Here is a 21,125-nt window from a genome sequence, read left to right as displayed (position 1 = left end):
CACCTCTGAGGGCGGTCTCAGACGTTCCTGTGATGTCCCCCATCGTTGGACCAGGACAGTCCTGATCCCGACTGTGAGACACGGACACATTGAGATGCTGGTGCGCTGTGTTATTTCTTCTTACGCTGGGAACTTGAAATAAGAGATCCAAGGTCATGGATACAGGGCGGTTGAAGTGCCCCAGCTCAACCTTCTGCCTACCCAGCTACCACTGAATAAAATCTAAATAATTTCTCTGTAGAGATCTTAGCATTGTGGTAACAGCTAAGTGAACATAGTCCCTGTATTCATTTTACATCCACTTTGACATTCATCTCATTACAGCCTATGAAGTAATGCATGCACTGTTATTAACCATATAGTTATTCTGGAGAAGATATGGGGGTCTGAAGATCCTTCCTAATATTTTCACCACCAAGCACCTCTTATATTATTGCTTCTCATGTATTCTCCAGTTTTAAATATACTGACAGCCCTGGCCAGTTAGGCTCAGCAGTGTGAGCAGTGGTTCTTGGACCGAAGAGTCACAGATGGGATTCAGGTCAAGGGCATGTACCTGGGATTCAGGTTCAATCCCTGGCCCTGGTGGGAGGCAACCAATTGATGTGTCTTTCTCACATTGATGTCTTTCTCTCTCTCTCTCTCTCTCTCTCTCTCTTTCTTTCTCCTTCCTTACCTACCTCCCTTCTACTCTCTCTAAGAAATCAATGGAACCCTGACCGGTTTTTGTCAGTATGTAGAACATTAGCCCACGGCCCAGAGTCACGGTTCAATTCCCAGTCGTGAGCACATATCTGGGTTGCAGGTTTGATCCCTAGCCCCAGTCAAGGTCATGCTGGAGGCAACCAATTAATGTGTCTCTCTCACATCCATGTTTTTCTCTCTCTCTCTCCCTCCTTCCCTTCTTTCTCCCATTCTAGTCTTTTTCTTTTTCTCTTATGTAAGATTAATTTTCCTATGTTTTCATCTCAGCATAATTTATTCAAGGATATGTTGCTAAAATGTGGTTCTAGCCATAAAACCCTTAATGTGGAAAATGACTGCCCTTCCCAGAATCCATTTCTTCTTACATCTTAGCTTCTCATACATCAGCCTAGAAATAAGAAAAATAGTGATGATTTTGTCTCTTTTTACTGGCATTGCCTGGAATTAATTGAGTGTATAATATGCACTCTCTTTTTACCAAAATCCTTCTAAACTGTATTACACATTTCCTTTATTGCTTAAATACAGTATACAGGACATAATAAAGTACTTCCTTAATTACTTGGTAGAATCATTTCAAACATTAATTCTGCTGTTAATGATCTATAGAAACGACTCTCTGAGAATATACGCACAGTTTTTAATGGAATCACTGGCATAGCAATGCGGTTTTATGAGATGAACATGAAGAGCCAAGCGGTGGTGGCCTTGACCCTGCCGCCACCTTGCCAAGTATCGCAGAGCAAGGTTTCTCATAAGAGAATGAAGATCTGTAGATGACTCCCATGTTGCTTTCCAGATATTAGATGTGATGATATCTGTTCAATTCCACATAACTTAAAAGGACCATGTACACAAAAATGTTGCACATTTAACTTTGATCACAGGTAAATGCTCGAAATGCAAAGCTCACTTTTTACTGCAGTGAGAACTTACTGAATTCACACAGTCAACTATAAATCTTCCATTTTTCCCTGTCTGGAAGTTTGTTAGGTGAAGTTCTTATTTTTGTGATTGACTTCAAAATATAATCCTGGCCTGGCCAGTGTGGCTCAGTGGTTGAGCGTCCACCCACGCACCAAGAGTTCGCCAGTTCGATTTCCAGTCAGAGCACATGCCCAGGTTGTGGGCCAGATCCCCAGTGGGGAGCATGCCGGAGGCAGCCAGTTGATGTTCTCTCTCATCGATATTTCTATCTCTCTCTTCCTCTCCCTCTAAAATCAATAACAAAAAAAAATTTTTTTTTAAATATAACCCTAACTCTAACACTTCAAATATGCAAAATTACAGAAAATAACCCAGTAGTTCTTATCGCTGCCATAGTTGCTTGAGATCTGTCTTTGTCATTTCTTCTTAAAGAGAAAACACAAACAAATTTTTCTTTTCATTACCTTTTCTGGGTATACTCTTTCTTTTGTCAAAGAGAAATTATTCTGACACCTCTTAAAAATGGTAAGAAAGACTTGATTCATATCTTTGGCAAGAGGAGTCAAGACTATTACAATGGAGGAGACAGAATGAACTCAACTCCAAGTGCAAGTACAAGTATAAGTGGGATTTAAGCCAATGAGCAGAATGACCAGAGTCAGTGGATGGAAAATGTCTAAAAGAAACTTGATTAAATTTCAAGGACAATGTGAGTCTTGCTAAACTGGCCTAATAGGATTCTTGCTAAAAGGAGGTCATGGGCATAGACATTAAGTCTGGGTAATATGGAACTTGATCAGATATCAAGAGTAATCAGATATCAAGGGGAGAAAGATTCTCACTGAACTGACTTAGCTACGATTCATTACTAAAGGCAAACCGGTTATAAGGCCAAAGGATAAAACACAGTTTAAAAATGAGGTGAAGAGGGGCTTAGAGCAGTCTGACCAAAGTTTCATCAAGGAGGGTGTTTTGGCCACTCCCTTTGTTTTCACTGTTACCAGACACTTTTCTGAAGGATATCTCTACCTTCCCATCCAGTGGAAGACCTACAGGTTGGGCAAAAGAAAGTTAATAGTTGTTAGTATGGAAAATAATGCAATAATTAAAAATAATAGTACAAGAATAAACTGTGTGTTTCACATACTCACAGCTTTAAAACTACTTTTGCCCGACCCTGTATTTCTGTCCTCCTGTATTTCTATCTCATCACTATTCAGATTTCTCTGACATTTCTTCTGTACTCTGTTCAGATAAAAACATGTTCTTCTAATTTGTAAAATAATATTTTAATTTGGAGTTCAATAGAATATGGAGGACATATAGTACCTTAAGAGATGTTTCATGCATTGTAGTCCTTAACTTAATAGTCCATTAATTAATTCCCCCCATGCATAGAATACATGCCAAAACCTAGGCAATTAAAACAACTTCAGGTGAAGATTTGTTCATGCCTATCTTTTTGTTTTTATAAAGAGAGAGGTAGACAGAACAGACACACAAATTGATAGATCCATTTATATATATACACACACACACAGACACATACATATTTATATGTATATATATAGATAGATAGATAGATAGATAGATAGATAGATAGATAGATAGATAGATTTCTGTTCTTTTCTCAGTTCTGCCTACAGCACATTCCTCTCTCCTCTGACCTTCCTTGTATTTTTAATTGGCAAAATTTCTTTCCTCTGTACATTTTGATGTCAGCACTTGCCCATCTGGTGCCACTGAATATTGCTGTCTTGCTACTGTTTTGATATTTATAAAACATGTAATGTAGAGGAATCTAGTTTCTGTTTTACTGTAGATGTGAGCGATCAATATTTTGTTACCTCACCCCACAAATCCAAGTTTAATGTGGCTTTCTGTGTTGTATGTATAACCCATAGCACATTTGCATTCAATGTTAGTAATTCTGAATTAAATTCCCACTGAGATCATAGGCAAGCAATTAGTAGCAATAGCTTGCTTTTCTAAAACAAAAAAAAAATCTGCCCTAAATTTATGATTAAATTATAATAATAGAATACATATTCACACAGATGCCCTATTGTGGACAGAGTAGACTGTGAGTCAGCTATTAAGAGTTCTATTAGCATGTATGATTTTCATGGTGGGCTATATTTTTATGCAAATAAAGTATTCATAAGTCTCTCCCTATAATATTATAATGCTAAAGAGATTATATTTTGTACACATTAAGCAGTAAAAAGATATTTTACAGGCAGAAGTGGATGTAGATAGAATCTTCGCTGTTTACTTGCATATCGGAACATTAGTTTCCCTTACAGACACTCCCCTATGTCCTTATACACTCTTAGGTTTTTCACTTAATCTTGCAAGGCCTTGAAACAGTTTTTTTCTTTTCATCTTGAAAACACCTTCTGCTCAATTTAACTGACCTGTTCAATAGAAAATTAATTGACTGTAAGTAAATCTGATGTACAGTTTTTGAGAACCAGTTAAGCATCTTATGCTGTGTAAGCCATCAAGAATACAACTGTGGCCCGACCTGGTGTGGCCCAGTTGGCTGGGCATCATCCTGTCAGTTGGGGGATGGTGGGTTCAGTTACTGGTTGGAGCAGGTGCCGGAAGTGGCAGATCTATGCTTCTCTCTCATGTTGATGTTTCTCTCTCTCTCCCTTCCTCTCTCTAAAATCCGTTTCAGAAAAAGAAAGATTATGATTGACTGTCATTTGCACTATTGTCAAAGTTCCAGAATGTACCAAGACGAAGGTCCATAGTTGTCTGTCTTCCCAATTAGGTTATTTCAATAAAATGCACAATATGTTGTCAATTTTATCGTAACTGTTATTTCTTTTAATTGAGGTCTGGTATAGGGCCTGAGAATTGAAAGAGCATCATAGTAATTGATCAATTTTCAAATTAACTATTGTAACTAAATTTAATCATCTCTGGTTTAATAAAAAGTAGAAATGATATTTTAGGGAGCTATTTCAAAATATTTTTAGAAGAAACTCTATGACTAAAAGCAAGATTTTAAAATTATATGACACTGATTTTGTTAAGTTTAATACTAAACTCTCACTTTACATTATGGATTGTTTCAGAAACACATTCCAAATATGTAGGTAGCCAGATATTTTTGCCGTAATATTAAAAGCAAACTTACCTCTGAGCAGTTTCATATTTTAATAATTAATCAACTTTGAATGTTTTCTATTAATATTTAAATTATTTGATGAACAGTTGAGTGACGTATTTTCATGAGTTCTGATTTCACATTAAATATATGAAAATAGAATGGCTGTGACTTCTTCTTGTAGTTAAGTAATACTAACTATTGTTTATACTAATTAAATGATTATCTTAAAAGGTGTATAAATATTGTGTCATATTGCTTTACAGATGCTCCCAAGTTCATATCAAACCAAACAATTTATTACTCTTGGGAAGGAAATCCAATCAATATAAGCTGTGATGTGAAATCGAATCCACCAGCCTCAGTCCATTGGAGAAGAGAGAAATTAGTCTTGCCGGCTAAAAACACCACTAATTTAAAAACATATAGTACAGGGAGAAAGGTGATATTAGAGGTAAGTTTTCATGTACATATCAATAAATTGTACTATCTTAGCCATTAGAATATGTTTAAAGATCTCAATATATAAATATAATAATATGTGTTTACATTATAGAATATTTATAAAACCTATCGTACATATTTTATGGTTATTTACCAAAAGGGGAGTATTATGCATTTGGATTATGGCTCATTACTGGTTAATATTTCACTATTTATATAGAAATATGAGTGTATAGCAAAAGCCGTTATTTCTCATGAATTTATTTTTGGAAAATAAAAACAATTATATCAGGAAAAAATAGGGATATGATTTGTCATTTCTTGGAGCCAAAATTTCAGTTTCAGTGTTGCTCCCAGCCATTGGTTCTGTGGTGACAGCTCCTTCGCCTTAGATGGGCGTATGTAAATGCTGTGTGCTGGCTAGATATTGACAAGTTCTCAAATGAACCAGATTTCCTGTTCAATTCCTCATTTCATTTTATTCTTAAAATTAATATGATAGATAGCTGTTTTGTACTGCCAAGTGCCTGGTGTTTAAATTCTGTTTGAATACAATACCTTTTATTTATTCATTGCAAATTAATGTATGTGCATATCAGTTTCTAAAAGATATATGTCTATGACAGTGGTCATCAGCCTTTCCAATTTAGGATGCTTTCAGAACAGTTGTGAATGTTCTTCAATACAAGTCTTATTTAGCAGAGCAGATGCTACATGTTCCCACTAACTCAGTTTGCATTGCTCCCTCCCCTTCCCCTTTCCTTCCCGGCCTGGGCCGGAGGCACCTCTCCTTTGGCAGCCGGGTGGGCCTGGGCCGCTGGGAGTCACCCTATTGACGATGAATTTAATGCAGACACTAGACTGGCATAGAGCACTCGTTTTTTTTTTAATGTATGTTTTAGAATAGCATCTGATAATCCATACTGCCTGAACCGAAAGGTGCCATGTAAACTCTTCTGCCTGGAAACTGGACTTGGTAAAACATTTGGTTGATAAAAGGGTTTGGCTATCACTTTCCAAATGTTTGGAAAATTGGCTGATAATTAAGCCACTTGCTCTAAATCAATTTAAATTGGTTTCTGTGTAACTATATTAGAACTAGCTATTAGCGGATTGACACAGAGGAAGACATTTGGTGAGATTTAGCCTAAATTTTAGGAATTTAACCATAGTTAAAACCGATGTTGGCGTTTAACTGCTTTCGGGTAATGTATTAGTGTGTGTTCTGGCTGGCAAAATGAAATATCGCAGACTGGGAGGCTTAAATAACAAAATCCCCCCGCCCCACTCCGATATGTCTGGAGGATAGAAATCCAAGATCAAGGTTCACAGCATCAATGATTTATGGTGGAATCGCTCACCTCGGTTTGCACGGCACTGCCTCTGGCGTTGCACTCACCTGGCCTTTCAAACTCTGTGTCTTCCTGAAGCCCTCATCTCCAACTCTAGTGGTCCATTAGAGTTCACCATGTGACCTTGGGGGAGGACACAAGTCAGTCCACGACAGGTAGATTTAAGTTCACGTTTACATGATTAATCTGTAATTTCTGCTTTCCTTTATCTTGCTACTTTTCAGTTTCTGGGACAGCTCATACTTCTCCATCATCAATGTCAAGCAACATTTTATAAAACTGACATTTAACTATTTTATTCATATAAGGCTTTCACATTTTTTATTCTTCTGCCTAAATGACATTCTCCCTACCCCAAAGTGAAAACTAAGCAATTTTTTTTTACTTTAGATATGATCTCTTGGCTGAAGCATTAACCTTGAGCATACATTTTTTTATGTGCACACAGTTTTTAAAAATTAAATTTAAATCTTGAATAAATAATATAAATGTGTAACTAACACTACTTAAAGACAATATAAAACAAAATGTATAATATAACAATAAGAAAAGCATGCATAGTTACTTGGGATAGTACATTATTATTTCTATTTTTCTTAGTAATTATTATAATAGTAATATCATTTTTAATAATTGGAACATAATAAAATATAGAAAAAAATCAGCTTTACAGATAATAACAAATTGGTCAATAATAAATTTCATGAATTGATTATTAAATATTTTCCTTTTTCTTTGATTAAATATATACTCAAACTTTAAATTTATAAATTTTTAAATATTTTTAAAATTTCTAAATCCTTTAGGTTACTGTCCATAAATGCATCTCTTATAGCTCATCCAAACTATTATTTTCCATTTTTTCGAGTAGTCCCTTGAGATAAGACAACTTTTCAGTACATGAACAAAAAAACTGATAGAGTAAGTTTCTAGTAGGATGATTGGAATAGTATTCTGCTTTAAATCATCTGTATTTGGTCCTTATCCTAAGTAAAGATGATGTTACATAAATGATTTTCTTACCATGGAATACATAAAAAGAAGAAATCTGGTTTTGAGGTTTAGGAAAAAGACTAGTGAGCTATTTTTTATTAACATTGTACTCTCAGCTTTGAATTTGATATTTAAAACTAAACTTGCTGATCTATTCTGTTGTCACTGCCCAGCATCTTAAGTAAACTTGAATTATTTGAACTGTACATTAAAACATAAAGAACTGTATCTTAAGTAGATGTTCCTAGTACTCCTTGCATAGATAGCAACATTCATTTGCACATTTAAAACATTTAAATATTTTAAAATATATAAAATTAATGCTTTATAATATTACTTTTACTTTATAACATTACTGTTGTATATTACTTGATATTTTGATAAAAGTATCAGTTAATTTATTATGCTAAAATTGGGTATAAAACCACTGTTGGACTATACTTTCATATTGTTTTCCTGAAATATACCAAATATGTTGCAGGGCACATGATTGGCCCAGGTCATGTATAGGTCTGTGGAGTTTCTTTTTGTTTTGTTTTGTTTTTAATCTCCAGTACTCAGGGGAGTTTCTGTATATATTAATCATACAACATGATATACTAATTATTTATTTATATTTGAATTGTAAAGCTTTTTATCTCATAGGTGAACTCCCAGAACGAGAGAGAAAAAAAAAAAGTAAATTGAAATTTTGAAAAATTATTCCAATGAACATGGATCTATTTAAATTACTCTATTACTCTTGAGAAGCAGTGCACTAGTGATGATTCTGTTATGGCCATCCTGTCTGCATTGGATTCACTCAGTACACTCGCTTCCCTATGTAATTTACAAATAACCTTCTTGTATGCCTGTAAAATAAGGACATTGTTTTAGTCAAATTCCTTTCTCACTAGTAAAATTATTTTAGAGTTAAATTAGCCTGGTTTATTAAAAGCTAAATGTAAGAAAAATGAATATTTAACCGCTTAGGAGTACTTATTTAAGAGCTGTTAAAACCTCAAATCCTTGAATCTTTGCTCTGTTCCTAGATGGACAGCTGACTGGAGAATGAATGACACAGCTTTATTGTACTTTTCAAAATTACCATCTTCAATGGACCTCAAAATTGCACTTTTAGTTAATAGCCTCCTATTACCACAGAATTATTTTCCCCCTTTTGGGACAGAGTTGAAATTAACATCAACTCTTGTTGTAAGCATATTCTCTCTTAATAGTAGTTACTGGGATTGAAATTTTTATCTATTACTATCATCGAATCTCTTTTCTGAATTGGCACTTCAGACTTTTGGTACATTAGAATTACAGGGTTGGTCCCAATGTTCAGCAATAGAGTCCCAGAAGGTTAATTTAATTATGGATTTCAAATGGGTAAGGTTTGAGGTCAGCTATGTTCTACTTAGAATGAAAGAGAATGATAGGAAATGAACAGAAATGGAAGCAAGATACTGTTATTAGGTACGAAGATAATGTGCCTCTCTACAAAGATTGCTACACAGCAGTGTTTCCCTGCAAAATGCCTGCTGGGAACGTTTTTTTTCTAAGAATGAATCTCCATCCTTCATTAATATTTTATGTTAATTAACATCTGACATACTTTGAGCCTTTCTTGAACTGTGAAACTGCCTGATCTTAGTGTAAAACAGAGTAAACAAAGAGTTACTTCTTTTGGTACAAGTTTCTTGTTTTTAAGTTTACATCTGCAATAATTGCAGAATCCGTTTTTCAAAGTCTTCTACTTTCTGAGCTTTACACATATACATATCTAATGATTTTCTTATTCCATAGATGTAACAAAACGGTGGCACTAATCTACTTAATATATTGATGAATTGTATTCACCTACTGCTGTGGACAGTATAACTCCATAACTCCATGGATTACGTCTTTATTTTATTTATTTATTATTATTATTATTATTTTTATTTTGTTATTGATTATGTTTTAGAGAGAGGGGAAGGGACAGGGAGAGAGAGGTAGAAATATTGATGAAAGAAAAGCATCAATATCTGAAAGAGAAGCATCAACATCCATGGGCCGCCTCCTGCATGCCTCCCACTGGGAATGGAGCCTGCAGCCTGGGCATGTGCCCTGACCTGAGGGGAACTGAACCAGCAGCCTCTAGGTACATAGGTTAATACTCAACAATTGAGCCACACTGGCCGGGCCATGGATCACATCTTTAAAGGATTCGTATTACTTAGTATATTGACTTGATATAGGAAAGGAAAGTTATGGCAAGGAGTTCTGAATAATTAAATATGGGTGAAGACAGTGTGCATATAAGAGTTTAGAGTCCATTTTGAAACTTCTGTGATACTTTTTTAAAATGTTGAAAAGTGTGTTATTAATATTATTTTAGATTGCACCTACCTCTGACAATGACTTTGGACGCTATAACTGCACAGCCACTAATCGTATAGGAACAAGATTTCAAGAATATATTCTTGCTTTGGCTGGTAAGTACAGCATAAGGATTTCTCAAATCTCATACAATATGTCTGTAATCAGATAGCTTTTACATTTCCATAATTCATGATTCAGGTTACTATTATTCTAAAGCATGAGCCGGTGCTTAAAAATTCGGAACAGTTGTATCTGGCATACAGTGAGGACATCGAAGGTATTTACTAATAAAAATTGATTGTAAAACCTGATTCTAGTCAGGGTCATGCTGCCGGAGGCAACCAGTTGTGTCTCTCTCACATCGATGTTTCCCTCTCTCTCCCTCTCCCTCCCTCCTTCCCACTCTTTCTGAAGAAAAATGGAAAAATATCCTTGGGTAAGGATTAAAAAAAAAGAAGAAATAAAATAAAACCTGATTCTAAGTCCCTTAACTTTATAAGTTCCTTATGAAAGAAGGAGGAAACATATCTTAAGAAACCATAATATATTTCAAGTATAGTAAGAATTTGGTCAAAAATTCAAAATAAAAGATGCCTTGGAAGAAACTTAACTAAAATGAATATATTTTAAAATTCTAAACTTGAAAATACAAATAGTAAACTTATTTTTAAGGAAAATAGAAAATTTATGGTGATATAGCTTTTAAAAAAAAGGTCTTATTCTTTATATATAAAAACATTCTAGTTCTTCCCCTAAAATTTACAGATATAGAAATAATAACATGTAGTGTAAAATTTATTTAAATTAGAAATCCAACTATGTTCTTAATTATTTATATGGTATATATAAATTAAATACACAAACACACATATATATTTATAGACTTTGCTGTGATGTTTTATAAAACTGATTATAAATTTGGAAATCTACATGTTTCATACAACTGGATAATGCTATACTGGACACTGTATATCTTTTAAATAATACAAAAATTCATTTCATTTTGTCACTTTTATTTTCCTCCTAGCGTTTTGTCCTATATCTTTTCTACAAAAACTGCTATTAAGTGAGGTCTACTGCGCTATGCTTCACAATTGATTTTGTTTAAAATCTCAGTTCAGGACTTTATACTTAGCCTATTTAATCTCATCTTGTCAGTTTGGGCTGCTCTTTTTAACCTACTAAGACCTTGTCAGATCCAATGTTTTAACTCTCTTTCCAAGATTGATTTAAATCACAAATACCATGAAGCAGTCATCTGTATTTTCACCTAAGTCATGGATAAACCTATACAAGTCATTTTGGAGAACGGAGACCTGCTTAGAGGTTAATCTGGGTCAATTGAACAGAATCCCACAGATGGAATTATAGTCCATCTACTTGTCCTTGTACCTAGATCACATTTTATCCAGACACTTGTTCCATAAAATTTGAAATCAGGTTAAATTTAGTTCATTTGGAAATACTTCTTCAACTGAATATAAAACCACATTTCTTTTGCAGGTTAAGTTTTATTATTTAGCTTGGAAAAGTCTATGATATGTTTTTTTTGTTTGTTTGTTTGTTTTGTTTTTTTTCCAGAAACTATAAGCCAAACTTGTATGTGTCTATTTATGACACTCCCTTAATTTCCTAATTCCTGTGCTCCTCTGGAAAGAGGAAATTAGGATAGCTGATATGATTTTTAGGGAATCCGTGATTTCATCAACTCTTAAGAATCTGTTAATTCACTCACTCTACATATATACAGTGAGTTTCGAGGTAGTGTCAGGCACTGTTCTAGATCTAGAAATCTGAAGATGAATAACATATGGCCCTTTATCTTTACAAATAATAGTACAAAACAAAAACAAAAGCCTGCGATAAAAGTGTGAATCATACGCCTGAGACACAAAATGGAATTCAGATTGAATTTCTTGGGGAAAGCTCCAAACGGGCATTCACATTTTTTCTTCTTTCAGTTTTATTTTGTATTGGCTTTAACTTAGTGACTAGACAGTCATATGCTTACATGGTGTTCCCCTCAAGACACATTTCAACTTTTGAGGGGGAGTGACAACAGGAGCTGTCTGGGATGAGGTTTAAAACAACATCCTGGAGAATATGCACGTCGGCACTTCCACTCAGTGCAGCTCACGAGTACTGGGCTCTTCGGATGGCTCTGGGGTTAGAATGACCACATCCTCATCTGCGGGGAAGCTGAGCAAGTGCTCGGAACCGTGCCTTGTCGCTTAGCTTCCCAGCGTCTAGGAAAAGAATTTCCCAGAAGAAGGAAAGATGTCAGGGCAGAAACTGGGAACCATATATCCAAACACTGTGACAGGGAAACAAAGAGTTTGCTGCCCGAGAAGATAGATAGTAAGACTGAAGAAAGTGTGTCATTTGAGAGAGATCGTTACAGTTCATGCAAGACAGAGAAGAAAGACGAAAATTCAAAAGAGGGAAGCAGAGAAGAAAAGAGCTACCAGGTGATGCCGTGTCCTGGAGAAGAGAAAAGGAAAAGAAATGCCATTTAGAGAGAGAACGTTCAGCCAGGGAAAGGGGAGAGCAGACTTTCAGTGTAGGTCCATCCAATGGTAGAGTGCAAGCGGAGTGAACTGCTTGATCGATTCTATTTTCTATTTATTTGCCAGCAATGGAGAATGCAATTGAAGTAAGAGTGTTAAAACACATGCATGCATATACACAACTAATCTTATGTATTATGCTCTCAGTTTATTCTGAAGCCTGAAGAAACAGTATTATAATTCCATGAGTCATCTCCATTTTGAAAATGTTATTTAAAAATGTACGCATCCAAGATCTCCTTTGCACATTATGTTCATTAGCTCCCTTTCTTTGGTTGTACACAGGTATCATTGGGCAGATACCTTCAGAATTTTGCTTTCTGGAGTGTTTCTTTACTTTGGGATGTTGTTTTGTTAGACAAAAGAAGATCATATTGGATGTACTATTTTTAATCTGTTTCTCAACATCTATATAAATGTCTGATTATTACCCTCTTCCATTTTTATAAGGCTCATGTACGTCCACTTCTTAGTTTCTGTTTATTTTGTTATACGCTGTATTCTATCAAAATTAAAGTCAGAGGAGGAGCGTCTTCCATTGTTCTTCTACCTCTTACAAGATAAGACAATCACCAACACAGACATTTTATGTTTTCACATTTACACTTTGATCCAACGATGACTTCATGCATATGTTTAAACATTAAAATGTTTATCAACATTATTTATACACTGAGAAAGGATAAGTGAAGGTATCTATGAATGCCCAGTGAGTTTTATTCATCAACTTATCCTCACAACAGCATCTTCAGTGTTGGTATTCTTGTTACCATTGGCTTATGAGGAAGTTGGGACCCAGAGAGTTTAATTTGTACCGGGTCACACATAGGCCGGCCCTATGATTTGCATACTTTTCTAAGCTGAACATCAGCATTCTATTACCTACCATTTGACTAAAACATTGACATATGCCAGTGGATACAAAAGTATGTATTTTAGGGAGCATGGTTATCAAGGAGAGATAGTAAACACGAAAATTACTAACATTTACGAAGTACTTAGTGTATTTTAGGACCTCTATGTTTTTATGTTTTAGGACCTCTATAATACTTGACATTCATAGCAACCCAAGCAGTGGATATTATTCTCATCTCAGTTTTAGAGATGAAAATACCAATTGCTAAAAGATTAAAGGACTGGTCCAAAGTTTTAGATGACAGAAGGGAGCAAGGCCAGACTTTGGATCCTTAGATTCTGATAATACACAGCCAGTCTCGTTATCCAAGTCTGTACTGGTCCTAGTAGAGGTACAGAGAAAGAAAGAAAAAGAAATACATGTTTCACAATTTTTCTGTTCTTTCAGAGATGGGTGTGGCATTCCTTAGTTATTGATATTGAAAGGTGCTAAGAAGTAGTTTAGAAGAATATGCTAACAACGATGGGAGCATTGTGTATGGAATTTAATAACCACAAACCTCAGTTGAAACATTGGGTTATGTTTGATGGTTTTTCACAATGTGATCCATTTGCTCCTACGCAGTGAGGTTAGATAATTCAAGATCTTGAAAGCCAGAGGGAAAGTCTAAGTTTGCTGTTGTAAAGGAGAGGAAGCTCCTGAATGCCCAGCGCAGGGAAGTGACGTGATTAGGACGCTTTAGAAAGATTGATTTTGCATTTACACACCATATGGATTGAGATCCGGTGGGATGTCCAATAGAAAAGGAAGCTCAGAGCCACAAATGGCATCACTGGCGGCGGCAGAGAGGCCCCGGGCTTGGAAATTAACAGTGGAGACAGGAAGGAAGAGATGGATACAGGAATTGTGATACAGGGAGGGGGAAAATAACTTTGAGACTCATGGTAATGTATGTGAGAGATGGAATCAAGGAGAATCTGATTATAAAACGCTTGAGAAAGTGGAGAGAAGAATTAGAGATGTTCGTTGGAGGCATATCAAACACTATTCACTTGGACGTGTTCTGTGTCCTGCTGTGTTTTTAATTGCTGAGATATACATTTAATGCATCATACATTCTAGTCACTTTCCTCAACGTTACATGTACATATGTACGTGTGCATGCATAAATATGTAATAATTTAGTAGTCATAAAATCAGAACGTCGAAACTGTTCAGGGACACTAGCAGAGCTGCAAACCATAAGCACTCCTTTTTAACAGAAAGAAAAGGCCAACACAAACCCAATGGAAATGAAGACCCACGTCACAGTCAGCAGCTCTGAAAATAGACTGTCAGGCTACAGCAAGATGCCCACTGACCCAAGTCTGGTGACGGCACTTTCGTCATAAGAATAGAGAGGCTCCTATTTCTGTGAAGGTGCACCACGTTGAGGGCCACAGCTTAGAGAATGGTGTGCAACTCTGTGGACAGTGTAAGAACCAAGGACCACGTACATGCCCTGTGGTCTAAGGTGGAAGCCCATGAGGAATTATACCTTCTCCTCCTCTCCTGTTACTTAGCATCTTTCCTTTGGAATTGTATCAGCAAACTGAAGAGTGTCATCGCTGTGAGTTCTAGCCCTGCTCAGCTCCTCCAGCTCACACCTGTGGCTTCTTTTAGGAAGTCAAGCCATCTCATATTTGGTCTGCCTCTTTCTCTGTTCCCTTCTTTTTCGCTCAGCATTATTATCTTTTCTGAGGAACTTTGCCTTCTCGTAATGTGCTCAGAAGACAACTTCGATGTTGTCATGTTTTGCCTCCAGCGGTGTTCAAACTCGAGGACCCACACACTTGTCTCTCTGGAGGTCCAGGGTCTTGTAGAGCTGTCTTCAAGCACCATATTTCAGATGAATCCGTTTCCTACCTTTCTCACTGACCATTTTGTGCATCTTACGTAGTCACTGAGAATACGGGAGTGTGAGTGGTCTTATCTGGGTCCCTAACCACACATCTTTGCTCTTGTGATCTTCCCTAATTCTTCCTTTCTTCCCTTCTGAGTCTCAGCCTTCTCTTGGTTTCTTAATTATACATAAATCACCAAATGTTATGATTGTTTTGAATGTGATATTGAAAAGAAAGAGATTGAGAGACAGAAAGAGATACCTTTAATGTTTAATGTGCCTGTAATTCTTCATGTTTCTGGAGGAGAGGTTTCATTCATTTCTTTATTGAGACTTTTCATCTCTTATTTTCTTCTTTCGCCTGTTTGACCTTTCAGATTACATTCCATAAAGTTTTGTATACTAGAAAAGAAAATAAGGTTACACGCAGGACACCTTATTGAGCTTAAAATAATGTGAGAAATGGACTGATAACAAAAACACACACAAGGCCCTGGCCGATTTGGCTCAGCAGTTAGAGTGTCGGCCTGCGGTCCAGAGAGACCCGGGTTCGGTTCCCGCTAAGGGCATGTACCTCAGTTGCAGTTTGTCCCTGGCCCTGGCTGGGTTGTGTGGGTGGCAGCCACTTGATGTGTCCCTTTCATGTCGATGTTTCTCTCTCTTTTCCTCTCTCTCCCTCCTGCTCTGTCTGAACAAAAAATGGAAAAATGTCCTCAGGTGAGGATAAAAAAAACACACACACAAGAATGACATTTATAGTTCTTTTTTAAATATAGGAATTGAAATATAAATCTCTCAACTGAATGTTTATTTTAATTAAACACCACCAAAATGAAATTAAAACAGATAGTTTATAGTTTTGTTGAATTCATAATAACAATTTTTCCTAAACTTAACGATTGCCCCCAAAATTATCAATATAAATGTAATGAAAAAGAAAACAAGAGGTAATTATTTATCCTAATAATTCAAAAAATGTATTTCTTATTATGTTTTCATTATACCTGTGTTCCCTCCCCGTCCTCTCTCACAAGCTTATTTTCTTTCAATGAAAATAAAAGGCTTATATTGTAGAGCAAAGTAAGAAGTAAAATTATTCCCTCCATAATGAAATTTGATACTGAATATTTACAATTTGCTTCCTCTGATATTAATGATTGATTAGTGTATACTTCCTTGCAGTTTAAACAGATCTTCCAGCAGTTTCTGCAGCTTTGTCATGCAAATTAAGTATATAGGCAGCAACACTCTTTATTTCTAATTCTCAGAATACCAGAAGTCTGTTTTTTAGAATGTTGTATCACATTTTCTTAATCTCTTTTCGTGAATTCATTAATTCACTTTACAGTGTTTCACAAATAGCCCTGGCCAGTTTGGCTCAGTGGTTAGAGTGTCATCCCATGGACCAAGGAGTCGCAGGTTGGATTCTGGTCAAGGGCACGTATCTCAGTCCTGGTTCAGTCCCTGGCCCTGGTCAGGGTTGTGCAGGAGGCAACTCTTTGATATGTCCCTCTCACATCGATGTTTCTCTCTCTCTCTCCCTCCCACTCTATCTGAAGATAAATGGGAAAATATCCTCAGGTGAGGATTAAAAAAAAGTTTCACAAATATAATGTTTTCTTTCACAGTGTTATTGAACTCATTGGGGTGACACTGGTTAACACAATGTTACAGGTTTCAAGTGCCCAGTTCTACAGCACATCATCTGTACAATGGCTGTCTACCTTACTTAGGCTGTATTTGCTTTGTGACTGTTCATAGATGTGCCATCCAGTCCCTATGGGGTGAAGATCATAGAGCTGTCGCAGACCACAGCCAGGATTTCGTTCAACAAGCCAGATTCCCACGGAGGCGTGCCCATCCATCACTATCAAGTGGATGTCAAAGAAGTGGCGTCGGAAACCTGGAAAATCGTACGCTCCCATGGAGTTCAAAGTGAGTCCCTGTCAGAGTGTGTGGATTAATTCCAGCTCATCTTACACAAACCTGTGTGATTACTTTTTATTTGCCTTCAAAATGTACTTTTTTCTCTTTTTTTAGATGAAGAAATGTTTAGTTTTACTGCCAATAGAAATAAAATTGACATTTTAGGTAAGCAGAATGTAAACATAAAATTGGATTTGTTTAAACAAATTTTTTGTATGTGTAGAAATCTTTACTGGATTATAGGACATTGTGGGACCTGCTGTCAGTAGTGAGTCACAATTGTTTATTTTTATGGTGTGGCGATTTCCTTCCTCTTACACTGCCACAGTTCACATTTTGCCTACAGAGTGTGTCTAGTGATCCATACACCAATTTTCAAGAAGGAGTAACATAAAAATCTGTATATTTATGAATGTGTGTGTTTTATTATATATAATACAATATTTAAAAAGTCAGTTTTTGCTACAATTTGGTAGATAAATTAAAATATTCTTTCAACATTCCCGTTTAATGTACAGGGGTTTTTTGTTGTTGTTGTTTATTTATTTTTAACAGACCGACAGTCCTCAGAAGGAAGGGATGGGGGAAGGAAGACATAAACCAAAGAACTTATATGCATATATGTATAATCAATAAACACAGACAACAGTACGGTGAAGGTGGGAGGGGGGAGCGAGGAGGAGGGAGTCAAAAGGGAGAAAAGGAGGGTCATCTGTAATAAAAAATATTAATACATTAAGTACTTTTTTGTTTTAATGTGGTAAGATTGGGAAGACATTTTCACTGTCCTGTTCTTTTTGAGAATAACTTTTAAAAAGAGAGGAAAAGTTTGCATCTTTAGTAAAGATGAATGAGTTTAGAAAAATCACCGAAGTTCAACTCTGGGGGTAAAAAAGTACTTAAAATTTTTGTAGTGGAAAAACAATTGCTGATATATGAGATTTAATGACTAAATATTCAGAAATGTGTTTTGTTTTAATACATTAATAATATTTCTTCCATCACTAGCTATGAAACTCATAATATGAAATGTCTTATATATATATATTTATAAAGCCATCTACTAAAATTTATTTCAAAATTATATTTTGAAAACTTAAATATCACTACCAATCATGGCATTTTGAGTAATAGAATTAGCTAATTCAGAGAAGTTAAAACAATTTATAACTCTACTTTTTTACTTATATAGAAATGTATCATGTTGTGAAAACGTGTGTGTTTTTTTTTATACTATAAGAAGAAACTGAAGTAGAAAATAATAATAAATTAGCATATTTGGACTTTGTTGTTTTGTTCTTAGAACTCTACTGAGTGACCCAAAAGGATAGCATAAAATAGTAAGGAAAGTATTGCTCCATGTCATCTGCTGGCCTGCCTTCAGCCTTGCGCGTATGCGTAGGGTTCTGTAACTGGCAGGAGCCCTCCTGTGAAGAATTATTCCAGTAGACAATGGGGACAGAACAAGTAAAATCATTCTAGTCTCACCTGTGTTGGCACCTGCTTGTTTAGTTTTTATTAAGAGTAAATAGAGATTTTAGATAGAAATGTCAAACATATTACCAATCATTAATCATCACCATGTCTCACAGCATCCCTTCAAACCCGCCAGCTCATCACTTCTCCAGCGATGAGGGTTTGGATAGTAAGTGCTCTTTGTTCACATGCTACTTAGTGCAGGAGAGAGGATTTGTAAAGATAGTCCCCCAAAATAATACATGAGTGAGTTCAAGGACTCTAGTAAAAGAAATCATTATCCCAGATGAAAACAATATTTATTTTTTAAGAGAGTGAAAATAAGAGAGGGTAGAAGGTGAAAGACAGAGAAAATCAATTCTTTCTGATACTGCACAACACTCAAACCCTGAGGGAAAGTAATGTGAAGTCTGAATGTTAAAGAAATTACACTCGTGTACATAGTACGCCACCCCCAACCCCTCCAGCATTGGGGGGAGAAGGTGAACAGCCTCATGCAAGGTTTTTGATAATGTTGCAACACTGTGGAGAACTGACAGTGGACTTGAGCTGGCCAACGTGATCAAATTCAAAAACCTGACTTTATGCTCCATGTACCCATTTCTCAGAAGCATATGTCTCTGCCTATAACACTGATATATAATGACAAAAGGCACATGTTAATTTACAATGAGAAATTACTGCCCCAGAAATTAGACATTCAGAGTATATATGATAGGTTATTCTTTACCTGTAGGTATATTATGTAGGAAAGAAAACATGGATCAGAACACTTCTTGTGAATTTTGAATATCAGTAAGGAAAATTACATGAATGAGGTATTTAATGCCCTCAGGTTGGGACAGCTTAAAGCTTGCCAATGAAACCAAAATACTCTAAGTCCTGTGGCTGCAACTTCCTTACTTTCACATAAGGAAAGTATCTCCATCAGTAATTTCTTTCTGTTTCCACGGTTTACTCTTCTTCCATAGATATGTTAATGAGAACCTTAAATCAGGTTATAGTCATATAACCAGACTGCGTGCTCTCAACTCAGGGGAGTACCAACATGATTTTTAAAAAGTAACCCATTCTTTTTTGAATCCCCCTTTCAGTTATATAACATCTTTGGCAGACATCGTAGATTTATAGTCATCTTCAAGTAGAAATACATTCAGTAGTATCCTGCCCAGCATAAAGCATATAGAATCCAATCCTAGGAAATGGGACCTTATCCTGAAGAGTTGAGAGTTGGGAGGTGGCATGAACTACATCATCTCTTAGAAAGAGGAAGGGAATCAATACCTCTTATTTTCCTGGTGCTGTGTAGTTCTCTTTGGGCTGTTCTGCCACCTCTATTTTCTGTGGGATAGACATCTAAGGACCTGTCCCCTGGAGATGCAGGTGGAGTGCAACCAGCAGTCCTCACCCCCATCTCCCGTGTGTGTGTGTGTGTGTGTGTGTGTGTGTGTGTGTGTTTCTAGCTCATACTTTTACTTCCTTCCAAGACCTTTCAAGTTCTAGCTCCTGCAGGGTCCCAGCCTCAGATCTCCCTCTTGCACTGTTTTTCCCCGAGAGGCTATTCAAACCCAATCTTCTGTATCAGAGTTCTGGGCAAAAGCTCTTGGTTGTTTGCGCAGCAGTGATGTTTTCAACGTGACTGCAATAATTGATGGAAAAACAATCGCACAGTTCTCTTCCAGCTTCAGGTGTCCCCATTCACATCATTTTTGGTCTTTCGGAATTTGCCTTCCTTTTCTGTGAGATAATACGTGTATTTTTTTTTTAATTTTGAAAATAGATTGTATAATTTGTGCGTGTGCTTAGAAGACTTATTTTTGTCTATGTAGATGACCCTATTGCTGAAAATATAAAGACATACTGTAAAGCACATGGATATTTTTGAATAGTGAAGAAATGCTTCTTTTTTTGCCATTGTATTATAGTTGTGCTAATCAGTCATTCTAAAGTTTGAGACTTTTATAAAAATAATTATACTCACTGTTGTCAAGGCATTTGTCAGAAGATAGATTTAGGTTTAAACTATGAAGAGGCAGGTGCATGTGGTCATAAACATTTCAGCTAATACTTTATTTTTTTGCCCTCAAAGTGGCTTTACTTATTTATTTTCATGTACATGAGTTTAGTTAATGTTCACTTTTCCTTATTTAATTCTCAAATGTATTATATACTGTTCATGTACCTACTTCTAATAGCTAATAGATATTACCACCTAGAAATAACTATCAGTTCTTGCTTGATTGCAGTGTCATTTAGCAAGAAAATTTTAGCATAAAAATTTTCTGTTAGTAGATTCTGATTCTACATATTAATTCATTCCCTGTGAACTTCACCTGCTCACTCTGCACCTGGTCCTAGGTTTAGGTCCCAGTTGAGATCTGGATATATTATTATATTCTTCTTTCAGTTTTAGCTGAAGCCTTTCTGATTATCCCAACAACTGATGTGACACAAACTAATTTTCAACATCTGGAGATTATGAGAAAATAAGATATTAACAGCATAAACTATTCAAATAGAGAATGTGAGTCAT

At 36.0% G+C, this 21,125-nt stretch overlaps 1 protein-coding gene across 1 annotated transcript in view; it reads left to right on the top strand.

Moving 5' to 3' along the window:
- Positions 1–21,125, top strand: part of NCAM2 (neural cell adhesion molecule 2) — a 184,721-nt gene that overhangs the window by 95,497 nt on the left and 68,099 nt on the right. Inside the window, exons 12-14 of the mRNA XM_036243644.1 lie at positions 5,017–5,204; positions 9,902–9,998; positions 16,952–17,125. Coding sequence (XP_036099537.1) covers positions 5,017–5,204; positions 9,902–9,998; positions 16,952–17,125 — 459 coding nt within the window. The remainder of the gene's footprint in view (positions 1–5,016; positions 5,205–9,901; positions 9,999–16,951; positions 17,126–21,125) is intronic.

The sequence above is a fragment of the Molossus molossus genome, unplaced genomic scaffold, assembly GCF_014108415.1.
Source record: "Molossus molossus isolate mMolMol1 unplaced genomic scaffold, mMolMol1.p scaffold_m16_p_5, whole genome shotgun sequence".
Taxonomy (NCBI): Eukaryota; Metazoa; Chordata; class Mammalia; order Chiroptera; family Molossidae; genus Molossus; species Molossus molossus.
The sequence above is the reverse complement of the archived record's forward strand: the minus strand, read 5'-3'. Positions and strand labels throughout refer to the sequence as shown.